This window comes from Halichoerus grypus, chromosome 2 (assembly GCF_964656455.1).
Source record: "Halichoerus grypus chromosome 2, mHalGry1.hap1.1, whole genome shotgun sequence".
NCBI lineage: Eukaryota > Metazoa > Chordata > Mammalia > Carnivora > Phocidae > Halichoerus > Halichoerus grypus.
In genome coordinates this window covers 155,494,812-155,509,476 of record NC_135713.1, presented here as the reverse complement: position 1 = coordinate 155,509,476, position 14,665 = coordinate 155,494,812, and the positions used below count along the sequence as shown (strand labels likewise).

At 40.9% G+C, this 14,665-nt stretch overlaps 1 protein-coding gene across 1 annotated transcript in view; it reads right to left on the bottom strand.

Annotated features, from left to right (window-relative positions):
- The window catches only part of DNAH9 (dynein axonemal heavy chain 9), a 338,319-nt gene that overhangs the window by 119,812 nt on the left and 203,842 nt on the right, over positions 1-14,665 (bottom strand). Inside the window, 3 exon segments of the mRNA XM_078066359.1 lie at positions 1,791-2,024; positions 2,231-2,392; positions 2,776-2,918. Coding sequence (XP_077922485.1) covers positions 1,791-2,024; positions 2,231-2,392; positions 2,776-2,918 — 539 coding nt within the window.

Sequence of the window (14,665 nt, the reverse complement as noted above, 5' to 3'; positions counted from 1 at the left end):
GATAGGTGAGCGGAGGGAGAACAGGTGCTGCTGGGGGGACAGTATTCTGAGGGCACTGTAGGTGGGGTGGGGGGAGACAGGAAGAGGAAAAAGCGACAGATGTTAAAAATAATCTGATAGGACTGCATTCTGGGATTCTATCACATGCTGTTTTCTAGAAGTTCAGAGATTGAGAGTACTGAAAAGTGTTGGGAGAGAAGATGCTACCTTTCTACAACAAAGGTACATGCCAGGTAAACAGCTAGGGCTTTGGCTGGGATCTGTATCCCTCGATCTGCCCTGAACTGTAGCTCTGGGAAGGGGTGTGGTCACAGCACAAATGGACACAGAGTAGTGTCATGGACAATTGTCACATGTCACATGTGGACAAACACTGAATTTGAACAGATCTCACCATGCCAGTGGGTAAATAAAGAAAAAGAAAAAAAGGGTCTTCGTAGAAATACAGAACAAGGAAGGGAAAAGAATCTAGGAGACTTAAGAAGAAGGACACAGGTCTGAAAATGGCACACTATCGGATCTAGAAAAAACATCAAGAGAGCTGTCCGCTATCATAGGATGGTGTCAATGACATGGTTGCAGGCAAACAGGCTGAAATAAAAAAAGTAATAGGATGTGTGGGAAGGAGAAAAGGATGAGGTGAGGAAGGGCTGTTAGGATATTAAAAATGTAATAGCATAATTAGAGTCTTCACTGGAAACCTAAGAAGCAGAAGCAATGTTACCCACTATTAAATTAGAATTGTTGAGGATAAACTTGAAAAGCTCTCCTAGAATGTAGAGGGAAAAAAGCCAAAAGGATGAGATCAATGAGTGAGGACATAATAGATACAGGGCACAGAGAAACCATTGGCAAAAATTGCTCCTGGAGGAGAGGCCAAACCAGATGAATGAAACCAGATAACAGAAGAAAAATGGCCCAAGCAGAAGAAATTCTATGTGAACAGATTGCAAGGGCTCACTGCATCCCAATAAATGAGCTGAAATCCTCTAGACATATTGCATCTACGATTCAAGAAACTAAAGTGGGGAGAGAGGACAAGTCAGAAGAAGCGAATTCAACAGTTATGTCAAAGGCAAAGCTCTGTAATGATGACAAAGCAAAAGGCTTAGATATCTACAGGAACACGGGATGCCCAAGAATTAAAGTTGATCACAATTTGAGTTTAATGGTGCAAATGCAGGAAAACCACACCACCAGCTGACTCTGCTGTGGGCAAACAGAGCACAGAAGGGGGCCATCAAGGGATCAGCAATGTCTGATAGGCATGTTCCCTTTGGAAGAGTAAGTAGAAAAATATTACGAGGATAGGACAACACGGACTTTCTTTCGATGGCCAACCACTTGGGAATATATGAAGAAAATGCAAGAAATGAGACAGGATTTAAGAAATCAGGTTCTGATGATGCTTTGACAGACAATACAAAGAAATAAAAGAAAAGCTGGTATAGATTCTTCTCTTTGGTTTTGAAGATGGAAGGGAAGCAGACTGGAGAGGAAAGGAAGGTAGCAGAAGAGGGGGAGAGGGGAAACAAGCAAAAGAGAAGAGGTGCTCCAGAGGATTCCATCATCAGTACCTGGGAGCAGACCAGACCTGAAGCTGAGAGTGTGACCCTCCTCAGGGAGAGCTCAGCCTTAACTCTTGGAACAGTTTCTGGTGACACTGAGGCCTCTGGAAAACCATACATGATTCTCAGGCCTGGACTGTGATCCATCCAGTTCCCTGGAATGGAGCGCTCCCACTCCCTCTCAGTGCTCTGAAGGCAGAGCAACAAAAGACCACCACCCACCTGCGCAGACGTGCTGTGAAGCTTCAGCAGCCCATTCTCGAGACGCTCCATTTTGGACTTGAGCTCTTCTCCATTTCTGCGCAGCAAGCTCTGGTAGAGTCTGATGAACTCCAGGAATGATTTGGGAGTTGTGTAGTTGTAGCGCTGCTCATTGCTCAGATAAGACTGAGACATCTGGTTGACACTTGTGTGCACAAAAGCCATGAACTTGCTAATTGACTGCTTGACTGTGGGCTGAAATCAAAGAGTGGGAAACAAAGCGACTGTCTGGACATGAAGACTGGAGGTGACGGCCCACCCTACTCATGGCCTCACCACATGGAAAGTTCTGCTCCAACAACTCTATCCAAGCCTGAACTTGAACCCTAAAACTCTGGACATGGAATTCCTTGTACCTGAGGTAGAGAGGAACTTGAAGAGTGTCTCCTTTGCTCTCTCACCTCAATGCCTTCTGTGTTCTGTAAGAAGCGGAGGCTGACGGACTCCAGTGCCTGCCGAGGCCACTCGTGGAACCAGTCAATGGCCGTGCAGTTCACAATGGCTGGGAACTTCCTGCTGCGGACTCTCAGCTTGTTTCCCACAGGGGAAAAACAGAGAGTCACCTGAGAAATCAGAAGGGTGGGGAGAACCAAGAAAGTATCAGGGAGATACTCATAGAGAGATATGGCTTTGGGTTCTTTATTTCCCAGGAAGTTGGGAAACACATCCAACAGAGGAAGAAAAAAATCTGTCAACACTAGCCAGGCTTCTAGCCAAGAAATTAAGAATGCTGGGACTGCATGAGGCAAGAGGGAGGCTACTGCCCTTGAAGCAGATGAGAAGGGCAGCCTTGCAAAATTGCTCAGGCGAAGAAGGGCAATCCACCTTCCCTGCCCACTCCCAGTGTAATCAATGAGGGCAGGCAATCAATGTGTCCAAAATATCAGCAGAGGCTCTTAAGAACCATCTCTGGTCCGCCTACCCTGGGCCGTAAATCCTTCTATACCTTCAGTTGTCGTCGGACCCGATTTATAAAAAACTTCCAACAGTTCTCTCTGTTGTCAACAAGACCTTGGCTCTTGACTTCATTCCTCACATTGTTTATGATGTTTTCGACTTCATCATCAGAGTAGAGGTCTGGGATCTCTCCTGGGAGAAATGGAACACAGATGGGTGGCTTTGACATCTCTCTGCATGATACAATAGGACGTGAGAGGCTATCCAAACTTGGGACACAGGGCCTATGATTTTTTGGCCATGTTCCACCACTCTTGCTGGTGGAACTGGACAGATGCCATATCTACTCCTAACCCAGTGCAGGTGGAGGGATGATACTTTAAAGAATGGAACAGGGTACGTGGCCCCATTTTGTCCTGGGCCAGCGGCCTGTAGCACAAGAGCTTTCAACTCTCTTTACTTCTTTTGCCTAAAGCATTTATTTACTAACTACTGTTAGTAAGAATTTTGCTCCTGAGGAACTTAATATTTAGTAGGAGAAATAAAACAGATGTAAAATACCTATAATATAAAACCACAAGTGAAAAGGGCCATGAGACAAATACAGATAAATCTGTATATTGATGAAGAATGAGCTATACCTTTCTATTAAAGAAGAAAGGGAGAGAGCAAGGATGGTTTTAGGGAATCTAGTATATGATAAGTATGACATCTTAAAATCAATGGGGAAAAATGAACATTCAATACATGGTATTAGGAAAACTGGGATCTGGAAAAAAAAAACAAACTATGGTTGGATCCTTATACTCCATTGCACACTAGGATAAATTCCAAATAGATCAATACTTAACTATAAAAAATAAAACCATAAAAATGGCAGAAGACATGAGGGAAATATTTTTATAACCTCTGAGTGGGGAAGGTCTTCCTAAGTGTAACTCAAAGTTGGTATGTTTTAAAAGAAAGATAAATTTGGTAAATATAAATTGACACATTTTATGTACAAATAAAAAATTATATAAAAAATAGAAAAAAATGGCATGGTGAAAACATAGGCAAAGTATAACAAGAGCAAAACCAAAGAACCAATTAAAATATGTTTCTAAAAGACGACATACAAATGGTCAACACGTACATGGAAAGGTGCTCAACATAATTAATTATCAGGGAAATGCAAATGAAGATCACAATGAGATATCACCTCACACCTGTTGGGATGGCTATTATCAAAAAGACAAGAGATAATAAGTGTTGATGAGGATGTGGAGAAAAGGAAATCCTTGTGCACTGTTGATGGAAATGTAAAGTGGTACAGCCAGTATGGAAAACAGTACAGAGAAACTGAAGAAATTAAAGGTAGAACAAGTGCCATGTGATCCAGCAATCACACTTCTGGGTATATATTTGAAAGAAAAAAAGACAGATCTTGGAAATATCCATACTCCTCTATTCATTGCAGCATTATTCACAATAGCTAAGATATGAAAACAGCCTAAGTGCCAATCAACAGACGAATGGATCAAACAAATGTGATATATATTCAGAAATATTATCCAGGCTTTAAAAAAAGAAATCCTGTCATTTGTAGTAACATGGTAAACCTAGGGGGCATTATGCTAAGTGGAATAAGCCACAGAGAGAAAAATACCGCATGGTATCACTTATACACGGGATCTAAAAAAACCAAAAAATAAACAAACAAACAAAAGAACCCAAGAAAACAAAACAAAACAAAAAACAAAAAAACAGTCATACTCATAGAAACAGAGTAGAAAGCGGTTGCTGGGGGTTGGGGGTTGAAGGAAATAGAGAGAATATGATAAAAGGGCACAAACTTTTGGCTATAAGATGAATAAGGTCTTAGGATCTAATGTATAACATGGTGATTATAGCTGATAACACTGTACTGTATAACTGAAATTTGCTAAGAGATAGAACTTAAATATTCTCATCCAAAAATTTTAAAAAGGTGGAAAAAAGAAAATACATATTTCCTCCAATTATAGTTAAATAGCTAATCTCCTTAATATGTAAAGAAACTCTCCACCAGTACAGGAAAAAGTTAATAATACAATTGTAAGATATGGTGACAGATACAAAAAGAGAGCTCATGGTACAGGAAATACAAATATCTCTTAAATATATGAACAAATGCTTTATCTCACTTGTAGTAACAGAAATGTACATCAACACTATATTTACTTTTTTGTTTGTACAAATAAGACTGGCAAACATATGAACACTCAACCTCATAGTAATAGAAATGTACTTTTAAAGTATGTCTAATTATTTTTACAAGATTTTTACAAGATTATTCTTACAAAGTTCTGAAAGTTAAATAAAATCCTGTATTAGTCAGGCAGTATATGTTGGATAAATCTTTTAAAAAATCCCAACTAAATATATAAAAATAAATATATGATGACCAGGTAGCATTTGTCCTAGAAAAGCAATGATGGTTAAGTCTTTGAGAAATCTATGAAAGTAATTCACTACATTAATAGATTAAAGACGTAATACAATATCACCATTACAGAGATACATAAAATTTCCAAATACTGTTAGCAAACTAGGAATAAATAAGATTTCTCTTAACCTATAATAGATGTCTATTGCAGACCCAAAGCAAATATTATACCAAATGGTGAAATACTAGAATATTCTCTTTCAAATCAGGACAAGACAAGCATAACTGCCATCATGTTTCCTATTCAATGTTATACAAGAGGTCCTAGACTATGCAAAAAATCAAGAAAAGGAAAATGTATAAGAATAGTTAAGGCAATAATAAAATTATTGTTCAAAATCTGATTTTCTACATAGAAAATCTAAGAGAATACATACATAAACCATCAGGACTCGCAAGCATGTTCAAGAACAAGCTTGCTGGATACAAATCAAACTGGAAATAAAAGGGCATCTGTACTCAAGCCAAGAAAAGTTACTTTACTTTTTAAAATCTTTTTTTAAAAAGATTTTATTATTTTTAAGTAATCTCTATACCCAACATGGGGCTTGAACTCACACCCCTGAGATCAAGAGTCGCACACTCTACCGAGTGAGCCAGCCAGGTGCCCCCCCAAAAAATGTTACTTTAAAAGTTATTTAGGATACCAACAAAAACTATAAGGCAGGTAGTAATATATGAAAAGATGTGCAAGATCTTAGTATAAAAACGGAAACATACTATTGAAGGGCATAAACAAAACCCTAAATAAACAGAAAGAGAAATTGTGCTCAGGGGAGGATGACTCAGTATTACCCCCATCATAAAGCTGCAATTCCAACAACAAAAACAACAACAAAAAATCAAATGAATTTCTTTCTTGATCCTGACAAGCATACTCTAAAATGTATACAGAAGAGCAAAGGGTAAACAACAGCCCTGACATTTCTGAAGAAGAACCAGAGGGAAGGATTTGCCCTACCAGAAATCAAGTCTCCTTATAAAACTATGTTAATTAAAACAATGTGAAACTGGTATGGGGCAAATAAATAGAACACTGAGGGCAACACCTTAGAAATAGACCCAATTATAAACAGGAAATTGATATTAAAAATCGGTTGCAGCCTTGAGACTGATTAATCAATAAGTAATGTTAGGACAATTCAGTATTAAGATTAATAATTAAAATTAGAACTCTATATAAAAATAAATTTTAGGGGCACCTGGGTGGCTCAGTTGGTTAAGCGTCAGACTCTTGATTTTGGCTCAGGTCATGATCTCAGGGGCATGAGATCGAGCCCCACGCTGGGCTCTGTGCTCAGCGCGGAGTCTGATTGAGATTCTCTTTCTCCCTCACCCTCTGCCCCTCCCCCAACCCCCCCCCCTGTCTCAAATAAATAAATCTTTAAAAAATAAATTTTAGGTGGATTAAATACATAAATATGAAAAGTCAAACAGTAATTATTTTTTAAAGATTTATCCATCTATTAGAGAGAGTTGGAGGGAGGGGTAGAGGGAGAGAATCCCAAACAGACTCCCCACTGAGCACAGAGCCTGACATGGGGCTTGATCCCATGACCCATGAGATCATGACCCGAGTGGAAACCAAGAGACAGACACCCAACCCACTGAGCCACCCAGGTGCCCCCAAATAGTAATAATTTAAAAACAAAATGCAGGAGATAATTTTTATCATATTGAATAGAACAAAATTTCTGAAACAGCACAGAGCATTAAAAAGAACTGTTAAGTTTTACAGCATTTAAACTAAATCAGCATGACACAAGTCAGATGCAGACTTCAAAGGGTACATACAATCCATATAATGAACAGAGGGTTAGTATCCAGAATATAAAAGGATCTCTTACAAATCCATAAGAAAAAGACCAAAAACCCCAGAGCAAAAGGGCAAACTACATAAAGAGGCAACTCACAGAAGAGGCATAGCCAGTAAACCCTCGAAAAGATGCTCAAGGTCACAAGTAAAAAGGGAAAGAAAACAATGAGATTTCATTTCACACCCACTGGCAAAAACCAGTATGTCAGGGAAACTGGGTGCTGGTGAGGTTAGGAGGAAACAGGCATCCATGCCCTATTGGTCAGAGAGAAAATATATACAACTAGTCTGGAGAGCAGCTTGACACTTTTTATAAAGTTGAAATGCAGGTACCAGACAGAAGAGCAATCTTGGGCACCTATCATAAAGAAATTCTGCACATGCATACTGGAAGTTTCTACTTTGCAACATCATGCATAACAGCATGGGAGTTTTATTACTTTCTGCATGTCCAGGAGAGTTTGTGAAGAAATACAGAAAAATGTCAAGGGAAGAAAATAAGTGAGGGTGGTGAGAGCATGAAAACTATGAAGGAGAGTCAGAAATTGGGAAAAGAAAACAGAGCAGAGTTCTGAATCAGGGACCAGGAGGTGGTCTCCTGCCTCAGATGGAGAAGTTGGTCTTGGGGAGGAAGGATGGTCATCTTGGAGGAAGAGGAAAAACTTATAAAGACATGGAGATGGGCTATGGGGTATAAGGATAGTTGTGAGGATCATACTAAACAACCAGGTCTTCTCCACGAGAGAGAGAGAGAGAAAGAGAGAGAGAGAGAGGAGACATTGAGGGAGGTAAAGAATAAAGGAAGCGCTAGTAGAGCTAAAATCCTGAAAACACTGGATATGATGTAAAGGTGAGTGGGGTGCACTCTTGGATATTGTACGGGCCTCAGGAAAGCTCTTCCCCATTTCCAGAACAAGGCTTTAGGTGAGTCCTGAGGCTATCTGGACCTGAAATCATATACAAGTTCCCCTTTAAAGTTCTCCAACACCCACATGCTTCTTTCTTCCTCCATAACCAACACAGAAATGTGAGCATCATAGAAACGCTGGAGGTCGAAGATGCCACTGGGGCCACCCTACCCATATTACCTCCTTGTGGACTCAGATGAGGTCCCCAAAAGTGGGTGGTTTGGCAAATGATCTGTAACTAATCAGAGTGATGGGAATTCTGATTTTATCCATCAGTGACGCTGCTGTGCTTCCTTGACGTACTTTATCTGCAGGAAAGTCATGCCAACTTCCAACAAATCTCTGGCCTTCATAGTCTGACCACACTAACCCAGCCAGGAGTTCAGTGAGGATTTTATACTAATTAGGCTTAATCGTTTCAAAGGTCAAAATGAAAAAAATGGATGATCATGAAAGCGATCATTTACTTTCTTCCCTTAATTGGACAAACTTGATTTAACTCCTGTTCATTAAGATATTTCGGAGCATGCATATAAAACACCCTGAGCTATAACTTGTCAAAACCAAGGTCTTAGTAATGGAACAATCCTGTTCTGCCTCATTTGATAAAAACAGAAGTCAGAGGAAACTCCTCTAAGAAAATGAAATGGTATGTATGTATGTATGTATTTATTTATTTTAAAGATTTTATTTATTTATTTGACATAGAGAGACAGCGAGAGAGGGAACACAAGCAGGGGGAGTAGGAGAGTCTCAGAGAAGCAGGATTCCCGCTGAGCAGGGAGCCTGATGTGGGGCTCGATCTCAGGACTCTGGGATCATGACCTGAGCCGAAGGCAGACGCTTAACCGACTGAGCCACCCAGGTGCCCCTGAAATGGTATTTAGCATGTGTTGGGAATTAAGGAGTTCAGGGAAGTTTTAAAAAGAGCAACACTCAGATGGAATTGACGTGACCCATACTCATCCGGCTTCAGGAGCTGACTGCCTATGTTGGTCTGTATTTCTTTCTTCCTAACATCTCTGATAATCTGTGTTCCCTTCTCTATTACCATGTTAGAGCCCTCCCATGAAGACTTGCATTCCCTTTGGTCTTAGAACATTTGTAATAACACAGTCTGCATTCTTCGTCTATTATTTGAAATACGGGGGACTTAGGTTCTTTTTTTTTTTTTTTTAAGACTTTATTTACTTGAGAGAGAGAGAGAATGAGAGAGACAGAACGAGCAGGGGGAAGGACAGAGGGCAAAACAGACTCCTCACTGAGCAGGGAGCCCAACACGGGGCTCGATCCTAGGTCCCTGAGATCATGACCTGAGCCAAAGGCAGACGCTTAACCTACTGAGCCACCCAGGTGCCCCGGTTCTTTTGGTGTTTTATGTATAACATGCTTGAGATGGAGGAGCCCAACTATGGTCTATAGGCTAATCTGGCCTACTGCCTCAGTGTGCATGGCCTGCAAGCTAAGAGTGGTTCTTATAATTTTTAATGGTTGAAAAAAATTAAAATAATACTTAGTGACTCATGAAAATTACAGGACATTCAAGTTTTATTGTCTATAAACAAAGTTTTATTGGTCACCACTGTAATCATTCATTTATGTATTGTCTATGGCTGTTTTCCCAGTATGACGACAGAGTTGAGTAGTTATGACAGAGACTGTCTGGTCTAAAAAACTGAAAATATTCACTTTCTGACCCTTGATAGAAAAAAAAGTATGCCTACCTGGTTTATGTGATACCCTGAGTGCCGATGCTGAAAACACCAGGCCATTTGGAGACTTTCTCTGTGTTCTTAGGATGCTGCTGTCTGCCACTAGGTCCCAAGAGCCCTTAAGAAGAAGGTCCCCAGGTGGAACAGAGTGCCTCTGATTTGGGAGCAAAGTCTGCATCTTCAGGTTTGTTCCTTCAATTTCTCCTGACAATATCCCTGTCACTTACTGTGTGATATAGGTAGTCACACTGAAAGCAGGGGACCGAAGTGCCGGAGGGAACTGGGTGATGTGAATAGAGGCAGAGGCTGTTTAAATATTTGCAAAGTTTCCTCCTGAGGCCAAAATTCAGGAAATGCTGTTTCTGCCTCCAATTTGTGCCAGCATTACCGTGTCCTAATACTTTGCAAGTCAGACTAATCATCGTCTTCTCTGTGCTCCTATGGGACTTTCAGAGGCCTCTGGAGGAGGAGGTCCTTCCTCTGGGGGAGGAGGTCCTGATGGTTTCAGATGGTTCTGTTAGTTGGAGCTTGATGATAAAACAGACGAAGCTAAGGGTCGGGTCCTCTATGAACCGGTTAATGCCACACTGGCTTAGGGCTCTGGCTCCATCTAGGCCTACAATTTTTCCAGAACATTTCTCTGGTCTCAAGGGAGAAAAAGGAGGGGAGTGTGGTGGCTGTCTCGGTACCTGTGCCCCTCTCTCTGCATGCTCGAAAGCCATCTCAAAACATGTGTGCAACAGTGAGATCTAATACGTAAAACAGCACATCACTCTCATGGTATCATGCACCTTAGTTCAACAAATTCCTCCCGAATACTCGTTATGGGACCAGAGATGTGTTAACTGCTGATAATATGAATGAGGGAGGGTTATAATTCCATCAGCATTGTTTTGTCTCCTAAACTGGGCAGTAGGTACTTAATCCTCTTCCTCTTGTATCCCTACATTATTTAGTAACAAAAAAATTCACCGACGACAACATAGTGTCTGCCTTTCATAAATTTACAATGCTCTTTCAGTACAATGGTGTGTGCAGCCACAGAGTGGTCTAGAAATGTGGAGGGATGTTTCTCACTCTTAGGGGTGACAGTGGATCAGTGAAGATTTCCTAGAGAGAGAATGCTCAAGATAAGTCTCATAATATGGGTAGAAGTTAATCCAGACAAAGGAGGAGAAGGGCATGAAGTTCAAAAGGAATCATTTAAGGATGTCAAGGAAGTCAAGTAGAGTGGATTATCTCAGGGAGTTAGGAATTACTAGATCACAGAGTAGGTCAAAGGCAGGGTGTTTTCTTGGATTTTCTCCTGCATTCAGTTAGAAACCAATGGAGAAACTATATTTTAGAAAGACCCTTTGGAAGCAGTGAGGAGAGTGGATCAGAGGAGGTATTGCCTAGGAGATGGGGGATGAGATAAGAAGTGCCTACATTTGTTGGGGCATCTGGGTGGCTCAGTTGGTTGAGCATTTGACTCTTGATTTTGACTCAAGTAATGATCTCAGGATTGTGGGATCGAGCCCCACATCAGGCTCTGTGCTCAGTGGGGAGTCTGCTTGAGGATTTCTCTCCCTGTCCCTCTGCCTCTCCGCCCCCAACTTGTGTTCTCCCTCTCTCTCAAATAAATAAATAGATCTTAAAGAAAATGTCTACATTTGTTGAAAAAACAGATGAAAAGACCAATGGTAGCTATGATAGCTATGATTTGGAATCAGAAATGGTTAGGGGATAAAATTTGTGGCATTTGATTATCTCTTGGGTAGAGGTGATGAGGGAGAGGTTAGAAATATAGGAGAATGCACAGGGACATAGTCTCAATAACTTGTGTGGAAATTCAGCACCATGTGAAGGAAAGGAAAGTCTGACTACTCAAACCCTTTGGCATTTCTGTTTGGTAGCTGGAGAGCCAACCAGGTTCTGGTTTAAATTTCCACATCTGTGGTTTGAGGACACATCTGGTGGAGACCACAAGTATGCTCAGGAGATCGGGTGCATGCTGGCTGGCTTCTCTTTTGCCCCACACTTTGTCTTTTCTCATTCCAGGGAAATTGGGCCAGATCTCCACATATGTAAAACAGAGATGGCCCATCAGGAAATCTAGTTCTGGGTCTCATGGGAGAATAACAATCCAATTCCAAGTTGTTATGACTATTTCCAGACTCCAGATTTTCTTTTCTGTTTAAAATTTAATTTTATTTTTAGTATTTTTTAAAAATATTATTTATTATTTGATGGGGGTGGGGGAGAGAGAGCGAGCACACAAGCAGGTGGAACAGCAGGCAGAGAGAGAGGGAGAAGCAAGCTCCCTGTTGAGCAGAGAGCTGGACATAGGGCTCGATCCCAGGACCCCGGGATCATGACCGGAGCTGAAGGCAGACACTTAACTGACTGAGCTATCCAGGCACCCCCTTTTCTTTTTTTTTAGAGAGAGAGAGTGTGTGCACACATGAGTGGGGGGAGGGGCAGAGGGAGAGGGAGGGAGAGAATCCCAAGCAGGCTCCATGCTCAGTGCAAAGCCCAATGTGGGGCTTGATCTCACAACCCTGAGATCATGACCTGAGCTGAAATTGGGAGTTGGCTGCTCAACCAACTGAGCCACCCATGTGCCCCTCAGACTCCAGATTTTCATGTGATGGATGGAGACCACTAATATATCAATTCTGGATCTAATCATTTTAAGATCCTTGATGATGAGGTGGTCTGTCCATGTTTTATATACCAACAGGAGATTTGGCCCAGATATAAAAGGACAGTTTGGTTCAGAGATAGAGAGGCATAGGACTTTATAACAAGGGGGACCCAAGTATTATAAACTATTCCAGTATGCCATAGAGTGTATGATATTCATGTTTGAGCATAGCACCTACCAACTGGAACATGGAAGCTTAATAAGTGGATCTGAATATATGAATAAATGGAGAGTGATCTAGTCTGGGCTGGGGAAGAGAAATGTTAACTTTGGAGTGAACAATTAAGCCTTTTGAAAAGCAGAAGGAAAATCCCAACATAAAATAAAGTATGAAATCTGGCAGAGTTTGGAAAGGAAGAGACACCACCCCTGAAACAGACAAGGTTCTCTTAGCATGGACTGCAGTAAAATGGACTTTTTGGAATGTGTTAAAGTTGGAGGCAGTTGTGCTGTTCCAGAAAGCTAGGGAATGATTCTATTTCCTCTCTCTAGGTTAGGATGGGGACTTGCTGGTTCTGAGTTTTATTCAAGAGCTAAGAGGAGACACACTTTGTAAGAATTTCTTAATTACCTGGGTTTGATGGCCAGTGTGCCTTCTTCAGGAATTATTATAACAGGGCAGTAAGGACATAGCAAAATTTGGACTTTTCAGATTCAGCAAGGACCAATGTTTCATGCAGTTTCACCAGCAGCTACATGATGCCAAGGAAGGGCTCTGGCAGCCAAGAGAAGGGACCCAAAGATATGCTTCCTTTGTTTCTGATCTGTATGGCCAACCTGCTTCTTATGCTATTACCTACCTTTTGCTAATTAAGCTAGGAACTCTATTTAATTTTTAAACTTTGCGTGTAGGATTTCTTCCCGTTTATCTGTAACCCAACTGCGATGCAACTGGCATAATGACAGGTTCTGAAATGTTTGCTTGGTGTCAGAAGTGGGACTCAAGCATTTACCATTGAAACAATGAATTACCATTATGGTTTGACTTTGGAAATGGTGTCAGGAAATCAAGGGATCAAACAATGAGCTAAAGAACTGTGGGAAGAAACTGGAGAGCCTATGAGATTAGGAGGACATTGAGGAGGATGTTTTGGGGGTAGAGTTGAATCAGCGGAATACACTCACTGTACCTTTATCTCTAAACTAATAAGACTTGTAGATAACTAGAGAGGAATGAGTTCATGGCAAGATAGCCTGACATAGTGTTATAGTCTGTGCTGTGTTATCCAAGAGTGGAGTGATTGTACAACCCCACAAAATTGAAAAATGAAGGGGGTGGGGAGGTCCTGAGGAATTCCTGAAGCCCTCTCTGGACTGGCAGCCAATTAATTTCTAGCAAATTATTTATTTGACAGGGAAAATTAGAACTAAGATGTGCTCTAGTTCTCCCTGTCAAAGTGGTTAAGAACAAAGGGAGGAATATCAGAGAAGTATTACTTTTAATTGCATCTCCATTTTAACAGGTGTATGTAAATCTTATTTTTATATAGAAGCCTTAAAAGAGAAATGTGAACTTGAAGCTTCACGACCTTGGAGCAAGCTGATTGCATTATGTTTTCACTGGGCAGGGCTTCAGAAGTTCATTTACACTTGAAAAAGTTGTCTTCTAAATGAAAAATTAAAAATACTTAATTGAGAAATAAAATTTCAAATTCATAAAAGTATATCAACTTCTGTGTCTCAGACATTATTTTAGGAGAAGGTGACCTGGCTGGATTGGAGCCAACCGAAATACAGGGTGAGGTTGGCAACATGCCTAGTATCTCCAAAGCTGTTAGTTTTTGGAAGCACATTTTTACCTTTTTGGATTGTTTCAGAAATTAGATTTTAGGGTACAGGGTGGGAGTGCTGTTGGCCCCACTCTCATTATTTAGTAAAATAATAAAAGGTGAGGCAACACTGTAGGTAAAATACTGTTGAAGAAGGTGGTGGGATGTTAAGACAGTATTTAGAATGGGGAAAATGGATTGGATTGGAGGAGAAAAGGAATAAGAGCTAGGAAGGTCAACTTCTGTATATAAGGTAATTTTATGGTAGAAATCAGTGTGAGGCTTAGAGACAGCACAGTAAAGAACCTGGGACTCTGGTCCTCATCAGAAGCAACCCAAAGGTTGCACACAGAGCCTGTTGGTACATGATCAGGACCAGGGACCAGTGGCTCTTCTTGGGTGATGGCAAAATGACGTGGGGTACAAGTGAGCAAAAATTTGAAGCAGACAATGATTCAGAAGAGTGACATTCCTAAGGATTGCATGGCAGAAACCACCCTGGAATATATTACATATGACATGAGATAGACTACGGAGAAATATACTGTGATCATGGTTCTGGATTGCATAAACTCAAGAGT